Source organism: Heptranchias perlo, chromosome 24 (genome assembly GCF_035084215.1).
Source record: "Heptranchias perlo isolate sHepPer1 chromosome 24, sHepPer1.hap1, whole genome shotgun sequence".
Classification (NCBI taxonomy): domain Eukaryota; kingdom Metazoa; phylum Chordata; class Chondrichthyes; order Hexanchiformes; family Hexanchidae; genus Heptranchias; species Heptranchias perlo.
In genome coordinates this window covers 3,840,111-3,849,576 of record NC_090348.1, presented here as the reverse complement: position 1 = coordinate 3,849,576, position 9,466 = coordinate 3,840,111, and the positions used below count along the sequence as shown (strand labels likewise).

At 45.7% G+C, this 9,466-nt stretch overlaps 1 protein-coding gene across 6 annotated transcripts in view; it reads right to left on the bottom strand.

Moving 5' to 3' along the window:
* Positions 1-7,093: 7,093 nt before the first annotated feature.
* LOC137341501 (histidine ammonia-lyase-like) overlaps positions 7,094-9,466 on the bottom strand; it is a 98,558-nt gene continuing 96,185 nt past the window's right edge. For all 6 annotated transcript variants that reach the window (XM_068004618.1, XM_068004621.1, XM_068004620.1 and 3 more), the window contains one exon: positions 7,094-8,778. In XM_068004618.1, the coding sequence (XP_067860719.1) occupies positions 8,719-8,778 (60 nt within the window). In that variant the 3' untranslated portion in view covers positions 7,094-8,718. The remainder of the gene's footprint in view (positions 8,779-9,466) is intronic.

Here is a 9,466-nt window from a genome sequence, read left to right as displayed (position 1 = left end):
TCAGAGTACACACCCCCTCCCTCACTCACAGTACACACCCCCTGCCCTCACTCAGAGTACACACCCCCTCCCTCACCCCCTGCCCTCACTCAGAGTACACACCCCCTCCCTCACTCACAGTACACACCCCCTCCCTCACCCCCTGCCCTCACTCAGAGTACACACCCCCTCCCTCACTCACAGTACACACCCCCTCCCTCACCCCCTGCCCTCACTCAGAGTACACACCCCCTCCCTCACTCACAGTACACACCCCCTCCCTCACCCCCTGCCCTCACTCAGAGTACACACCCCCTCCCTCACTCAGAGTACACACACCCTCCCTCACCCCCTGCCCTCACTCACAGTACACACCCCCTGTCCTCACTCAGAGTACACACCCCCTCCCTCACTCACAGTACACACCCCCTCCCTCACCCCCTGCCCTCACTCACAGTACACACTCCCTGCCCTCACTCACAATACACACTCCCTGCCCTCACTCACAGTACACACTCCCTGCCCTCACTCCCTGCCCTCACCCCCTGCCCTCACATCCGGCACACTGATGTAGTGGAACTCCTTTCTAAGAACATAAGAACATAAGAAATAGGAGCAAGAGTAGGCCATTCGGCCCCTCGAGCCTGTTCCGCCATTCAATCAGATCATGGCTGATCTTCAACCTCAACTCCACTTTCCCGCCCGATCCCCATATCCCTTGATTCCCTTAGAGTCCAAAAATCTATCCATCTCGGCCTTGAATATACTCAACGACTCAACATCCACAGTCCTCTGGGGTAGAGAATTCCAAATATTCACGACCCTCTGAGTGAAGAAATTCCTCCTCACCTCAGTCTTAAATGTCCGACCCCTTATCCTGAGACTACATTTCCTAGTTCTAGACTCTCCAGCCAGGGGAAACATCTTCTCAGCATCAACCCGTCAAGCCCTCTTAGAATCATTTTTGTTTCAATGAGATCACCTCTCATTCTTCTAAACTCTTCTAAACTAGTCCTTAGGTAAGGAGTCCAAAACTGTACACAGAACTCCAGGTGTGGTCTCACCAAAGCCCTGTACAATTGCAGCAAGACTTCCTTACTCTTCTGCTCCAACCCCCTTGCAATAAAGGCCATTTGCCTTCCTAATTGCTCGCTGTACATGCATGTTAACTTTTTGTGTTTCATGTACAAAGACGCCTAAATCCTTCTGAACACCAACATTTAATAGTTTCTCACCATTTAAAAAAATATTCTGTGTTTCTATTTTCCTTCCGAAGTGAATAACCTCACATTTCCCCACATTATACTCCATCAGCCACCTTCTTGCCCACTCACTTAACCTGTTTATATCCCTTTGTAGACTCTTTGTGTCCTCCTCACAGCTTACTTTCCCACTTAGCTTTTTATCGTCAGCAAACTTGGATACATTACACTCGGTCCCTTCATCTAAGTCATTAATATAGATTGTAAATAGCTGAGGCCCAAGCACAGATCCTTGCGGCATCCCACTAGTTACAGCCAGTCAACCTGAGAATTTTTTTTTGATTCGTTCATGGGATGTGGGCGTCGCTGGCGAGGCTGGCATTTATTGTCCATCCCTAATTGCCCTTGAGAAGGTGGTGGTGAGCCGCCTTCTTGAGCCGCTGCAGTCCGTGTGGTGACGGTTCTCCCACAGTGCTGTTAGGAAGGGAGTTCCAGGATTTTGACCCAGCGACGATGAAGGAACGGTGATATATTTCCAAGTCAGGATGGTGTGTGACTTGGAGGGGAACGTGCAGGTGGTGTTGTTCCCATGTGCCTGCTGCTCTTGTCCTTCTAGGTGCTAGAGGTCGCGGGTTTGGGAGGTGCTGTCGAAGAAGCCTTGGCGAGTTGCTGCAATGCATCCTGTGGATGGTACACACTGCAGCTACAGTGCGCCGGTGGTGAAGGGAGTGAATGTTTAGGGTGGTGGATGGGGTGCCAATCAAGTGGGCTGCTTTATCTTGGATGGTGTCGAGCTTCTTGAGTGTTGTTGGAGCTGCACTCATCGAAGCAAGTGGAGAGTATTCCATCACACTCCTGACTTGTGCCTTGTAGATGGTGGAAAGGCTTTGGGGAGTCAGGAGGTGAGTCACTCGCCAGAGAATACCCAGCCTCTGACCTGCTCTCGTAGCCACAGTATTTATATGGCTGGTCCAGTTAAGTTTCTGGTCAATGGTGACCCCCAGGATGTTGATGGTGGGGGATTCGGCGATGGTAATGCCGTTGAATGTCAAGGGGAGATGGTTAGACTCTCTCTTGTTGGAGATGGTCATTGCCTGGCACTTATCTGGCGCGAATGTTACTTGCCACTTATGAGCCCAAGCCTGGATGTTATCCAGGTCTTGCTGCATGCAGGCTCGGACTGCTTCATTATTTGAGGGGTTGCGAATGGAACTGAACACCGTGCAATCATCAGCGAACATCCTCATTTCTGACCTTATGGTGGAGGGAGAATGACCCGTTTATTCCTATTCTCTGTTTTCTGTATGTTAACCAATCCTCAGTCCTTGATAATATATTACCCCCAACCCCATGAGCCTTAATCTTGTGTAACAACCTCTTATGAGTATGATATTGTTGCTGTCACAGAGACATGGCTGAGGGAGGGGCAAGACTGGCAGCTCAATATTCCGGGGTACAGAATCTTCAGGCGAGACAGAGGGGGAGGTATAAGAGGAGGGGGGGTCGCAATATTAATTAAAGAATCAATTACTGCCATAAGGAGGGATGATATATTAGCAGGTTCCTCTAATGAGGCCATATGGGTGGAGCTTAAAAACAAAAAGGGGGCAAGCACTTTGATGGGAGTGTACTATAGGCCCCCAAACAGTCAGGGGGAGATAGAGGAACAGATATGTAGGCAAATCTCAGAAAATTGTGCAAATAATAGGGTAATAATAGTGGGGAATTTCAACTTCCCCAATATTAACTGGGATACTCAGAGTGTAAAAGGCTTAGAGGGTACAAAATTCTTAACGTGCATCCAGGAGAGCTTTTTGAGCCAGCATGTAGAAAGTCCTACAAGAGAGGGGGCGGTACTGGACCTAATTCTAGGGAATGTGGCCGGCCAAGTGGAAGAAGTGCTAGTAGGTGAGCACTTTGGTGACAGTGACCATAATTCGGTGAGATTTAAGGTGGTCATGGAAAAGGACAGGGAGGGGCCGGAAATAAAGGTTCTAAATTGGGGGAAGGCCGATTTTAATAGGATAAGGCAGGATCTGGCCAAAATGGACTGGGATCAGCTGCTTGTAGGAAAATCCGCATCGGAGCAATGGGAGTCTTTCAGAAGGGAGATTGAGACCATACAATGGCAACATGTTCCCGTAAAGGTCAAGGGTGGTTCCAAGAACTCCAGGGAACCGTGGATGTCAGGGGATATACGAGAATGGATTAGGAAAAAAAGGAGGGCTTTTGGCAGATACAAAAGGCTAAAGACGGAGGAAGCCCTAGAGGAGTACAAAAAGTGCAGGGGGATACTTAAAAAAGAAATTAGGAGATCAAGGAGGGGCCATGAAATAACACTGGCGAGCAAAATAAAGGAAAATCCTAAGATGTTTTATAAGTATATTAAGGGTAAGAGGATGACTAGGGAAAAAATAGGGCCCATTAGGGACAAAAATGGCAATCTGTGTGTGGAGCCGGCAGATGTAGGAGGGGTTCTAAATGAATTTTTTGCATCTGTTTTCACTATGGAGAAGGACGATGTGGACATAGAAATACGGCAGGGCGACTGTGACATACTCGAACATATTAACATCGAGCGGGAGGAGGTATTGGCGGTTTTAGCAGGCCTAAAAATGGATAAATCCCCAGGCCCGGACGAAATGTATCCCAGTCTACTGTGTGAGGCAAAGGAGGAGATTGCGGGGGCTCTGACACATATATTCAGAACCTCTCTGGCCACAGGGGATGTGCCAGAGGACTGGAGAACCGCTAATGTAATACCATTATTCAAGAAGGGGAGTAGGGAAAAACCGGGGAACTACAGGCCAGTGAGCCTAACATCAGTGGTAGGAAAATTATTGGAAAAAATTCTGAAGGACAAAATTAGTCTCCACTTGGAGAAGCAAGGATTAATCAGGGATAGTCAACATGGCTTTGTCAAGGGAAGATCATGTCTGACTAATTTGATTGAATTTTTTGAGGGGGTGACTTGGCGTGTGGATGAGGGTAACGCAGTGGATGTGGTATACATGGATTTCAGTAAGGCCTTCGATAAAGTCCCCCACAGGAGACTGGTCAAGAAGGTACGAGCCCATGGAATCCAGGGTGCCTTGGCACTTTGGATACAAAACTGGCTTAGTGGCAGAAGGCAGAGGGTGATGGTCGAAGGTTGTTTTTGTGACTGGAAGCCTGTGGCCAGTGGGGTACCACAGGGATCGGTGCTGGGTCCCTTGCTGTTTGTGGTCTACATTAATGACTTGGATATGAATGTAAAAGGTATGATCAGTAAGTTCGCTGATGATACAAAGATTGGTAGGGTGGTAAATAGCGAGGAGGATAGCCTCAGTCTGCAGGACGATATAGATGGGTTGGTCAGATGGGCGGAACAGTGGCAAATGGAATTTAACCCGGAAAAGTGCGAGGTGATGCACTTTGGAGGGACTAACAAGGCAAGGGAATACACAATGAATGGGAGGACCCTAGGCAAGACAGAGGGTCAGAGGGATCTTGGTGTGCAAGTTCACAGATCCCTGAAGGCGGCGGAACAGGTAGATAAGGTGGTAAAGAAGGCATATGGGATACTTGCCTTTATTAGCCGAGGCATAGAATATAAGAGCAAGGAGGTTATGATGGAGCTGTATAAAACACTGGTTAGGCCACAGCTGGAGTACTGTGTGCAGTTCTGGTCGCCACACTACAGGAAGGATGTGATCGCTTTGGAGAGGGTGCAGAGGAGATTCACCAGGATGTTACCAGGGCTGGAGCGCTTCAGCTATGAAGAGAGACTGGGAAGATTGGGTTTGTTTTCCTTGGAGCAGAGGAGGCTGAGGGGGGACATGATTGAGGTGTACAAAATTATGAGGGGCACAGATAGGATGGATACTAAGGAGCTTTTTCCCTTCGTTGAGGGTTCTATAACAAGGGGACATAGATTCAAGGTAAAAGGCGGGAGGTTTAGAGGGGATTTGAGAAAGAACTTTTTCACCCAGAGGATGGTTGGAGTCTGGAACTCACTGTCTGAAAGGGTTGTGGAGGCAGGAACCCTCACAACATTCAAGAAGCATTTGGATGAGCACTTGAAATGCCATAGCATACAAGGCTACGGACCAAATGCTGGAATATGGGATTAGAGTAGACAGGGCTGATGGCCAGTGCGGACACGATGGGCCGAAGGGCCTCTATCCGTGCTGTATAACTCTATGACTCTATGACCTTATCGAATGCCTTTTGAAAATCCAAATATACTACATCCACTGGTTCCCCTTTATCTACCCTGCTAGTTACATCCTCAAAAAACTTGAACAAATTTGTCAAACACGATTTCACTTTCATAAAACAGTGTTGACTCTGCCTAATCATATTATGAGTTTCTTAGTGCCCTGTTACTACGTCCTTAATAATAGGCAGCATTTTCCCTACTACTGATGTCAGGCTAACTGGCCTGTAGTTCCCTGTTTTCTCTTTTCCTCCTTTCTTGAATAACGGGGTTACATTTGCTACCTTCCAATCCACTGGATCATTGTCGAATCTAGGGAATTCTGGAAGATCATAACCAATGCATCCACTATCTCTGCAGCCACCTCTTTTAAAACCCTAGGATGTAGGCCATCAGGTCCAGGGGATTTGTCGGCTTTTAGTCCCATAAATTTTTCTAAAACGTTTTCTTTACTAATCCAATTACTTTAAGTTCCTCCCTCTCATTAGCCCCTTGGTTCCCCACTATTTCTGGTCTGCTTTTTGTGTCTTCTACTGTGAAGACAGATACAAAATATTTGTTTAACTTCTCTGCCATTTCCTTATTCCCCATTATAATTTCTCCTGTCTCAGCCTCTAAGGGACCAACGTTTACTTTTGCTACTCTCTTCCTTTTTACATACTTGTAGAAGCTCTCACAATGCACTTTTATATTTCTTGCTAATTTACTCTCATATTCAATTTCCAGCTCTTTATCAATTTCTTGGTTATCCTTTCTGTTGACGTAGACCAGTGCATTATGGCTAGGGGCCTGACGGGCAAGTGTCATCAACGACCACCTGCCCTGGACTTTCAGCCGCACACTGAAATTGACCAGCCCCATCTCGCTGCTGTTGATAAACAGAGCAACTGTTTGGTATGTCTGCGCACAGCAAGATGGCAGACTCTGCAGATGTTCCTCCAATGCCAATCTCTCATTGGCATCTGGAAGGAGACAGCAACACCTCGATTTTAAAATTCTCATGCTTGTTTTCAAATCCCTCCATGGCCTCGCTCCTCCCTATCTCTGTAACCTCCTCCAGCCCTACAACCCTCCGAGATCTCTGAGCTCCTCCAATTCTGGCCCCTTGCACATGCTCGATTTTAATCGCTCCACCATCAGTGGCTGTGCTGTCAGCTGCCTAGGCCCTAAGCTCTGGAATTCCCTCCCTAAACCTCTCTACCTCTCTCCTCCTTTAAGATGTTCCTTAAAACTCTTTGACCAAGCTTTTGGACACCTGTCCTAACATCTTATTTGACACAGTGTCAAATTTTGTCTGATTAGGCTTCTTTGAAGCACTTTGGGACATTTTACTACGTTAAAGGCACTGTAATAATACAAGTTTTTGTTATTGTTGTATAAAGGTTCAGGGTGATGATTGTGACTGGTTAAAATTTACCTCCCAATAGGTCAGGGATCATCACCCCAGTGAAATTATTGGGAAGTTTTGATCTTGGTTTATAAGTGTGGGGTGTGATGTATAATTGTCAATGCAACACAGCAATTTGTGTCACTGGGACATTGTTCATATCACTAAGATGTTGTTCCATTGCTCACACATAATGACAAACTAACACTTGTCTCTCTCAGGACTGAATGATTGATGCTTGCTCCTTAAAATAGCGCTAAATCTCTTTGAATGGAATTAAATAAAGTGTAAAATCTGACAGTTTGTAGAAAAATAATGGCATTTCAGCACGTTGTTATCTGTATTTATTTATATTCCGATCACATTAAAAGAGACATGTTTTCATTGACATGATGATTGGACAGTACATCCCCCACTATGACACAGGCTGAAATGGACAAAGGTTTGTATTTTGTGTTTATGATCATGTCACACACTGGTGTTAGCGCATGAAATAACAGAGGCAATTTTCTTATCACATTGTAGAGAAAAAAGAAAAACAGCAAATGCTGAAAATCCGAAATGAGATGGAAAATACTGGAAATACGGAGCAGGTCAGTCTGAAAACCAGGTGGCTTCATGTTTCAGGTGTAGGCCCTTCTTCACAAGGACCGAAAGTTCTGACCAACCTCCTTTTTTATAGTGGACCTGGACTTCCAGAAAGCCTTCGAGAAAGTTCCACATGAAAGGCTGCTAGACAAGAGTAAGACTGTGGGTATAACAATTCAATTGGAATTGCAGAAGGAATTGGCTGAAAGAGAGGAAGCACAAGGTACTAATGTTGGACTGGGGACCATGTACTGAGTTCAGTGTCTAGGGATTGGTGTCAGGGCCCTACTGCTGCATCTATATAAATGGCCTGGATTGAGAAATGCAATGCAGGTTGGTGAAAACCGAAGACGATACGAAACCTGGTGGGGAGGGGGTGATGAAGAGCTACAGAAGGATCGAAACAAAATTTTCATGTGAGTGGAACTATGGCAAATGAAATTTAATACAAATATAAGGTGGACAAATGGGAGATGTGCTCGCTCAATGGACGGCATTGAACTTGCAGGAAGATTAGTCGACTCAACACTTACCACATCCAATCATTGCAATCACCAAATGCAAACAGGACGGGGAGACAAAGTGCCGGATTAATAGAGTGAAAGTCTGAGGCTATACAGCGCTCGAATAGTCAAGTCACAAGATGAGTCCTGTGAGACACAAAGCGAGACAAAAAAGGAAACATCGATGCAGGATAGGACCACGAGGCTGGTCCCTAGTGTCAGAGGTCAGAGTGATGAGGACAGGTTAGAAAAACTCAAGAGTCTTCAGCCTTGAAAAGTAGTGAAAGAGAGGGGCGTTATAGAAATATATGAGATATCTAGTGCAAAGGAACGAGGTTAACCTGAAGAACTATTCAAGTTAAGTTACAAGACAAGGGGACATTGGTACAAACTGGGAAAAAGACAAGTTCAGGACTGATGTCAGAAAGAACGTCTTCATTCAAAGAGAAAGCAAGGGAGAACCTTCACCACACGGACTGCAACAGTTCAAGGAGAAGGCCCACCCTTTCTCAAGGGCAACTAGGGACGGGCAATAAATCCCGACCTTGCCAGCGACGCCCACATCCTGAGTTTGAATAATAAGAAAAAAGATTAATACCTGGAATGGGGTCTGGTATTGGAGGCAAAAACTCGGGAATCATTCTGGAGGCTGTTGCTATGATGGGAGGCTAACAGTTTCTATGGTAACAGGAGCTAGGCAGGGCAAATAGCCTCCCCTCTCTCTTCGATTTTCAGATGCTGAGGGGATTACTGCATCCCTCTGTCTCTTTTTGTTTTTATTTCTGATCATATTGTGGTTTATCTTACAAGCGCACATTTACTGATGGAATCTTTGGAAGAGGCGGTGAGTAGAGCAGATGTCTATTCTCGTGTTTGAACTAATCTGTAGCGTTCCATGTAGGATTCTGCTGCTTGCCAAACCTGGGAAAAGAAACCATTGTGGACACACCATTAGACCAAGAGTGATAACAATAACGATGAATGAAATAAGAATCACTTTTCTCACTACCTGTCTCTGGGATGGAGCTGTCCCCAGATCTCACAGCAATTTGCTCAATCAGAATCCAAACTACTGCATTTTCAGGAGGTGGTGTAGTGTGATGTCAAACTACTTTGACTAAGGTTACTCAATATGGAGCTGTTATGGGCACGTGAAGTGATTCTCTATAGGATGTGACCCAACTCATCGAGCTCCCAATTCTCTCACAGCAGATTATAATCTCGCAGTTACAGCGGATCAGTAAGTCCCAGCTCCAGAATCCACAGCAACAGGGAAATGTAGGTTTAATAGGGCATGTTCATCAGCATTATGGATTCTGACTAAGCCTTGTCTTCTAAGTGTAATGATGTGGAGATGCCGGTGATGGACTGGGGTTGACAATTGTAAACAATTTTACAACACCAAGTTATAGTCCAGCAATTTTATTTTAAATTCACAAGCTTTCGGAGACTTCCTCCTTCCTCAGGTAAATGTTTACCTGAGGAAGGAGGAAGTCTCCGAAAGCTTGTGAATTTAAAATAAAATTGCTGGACTATAACTTGGTGTTGTAAAATTGTTTACAATTCTAAGTGTAAGAAAGTTAACTCACAGTAATGACATTAACTGCAG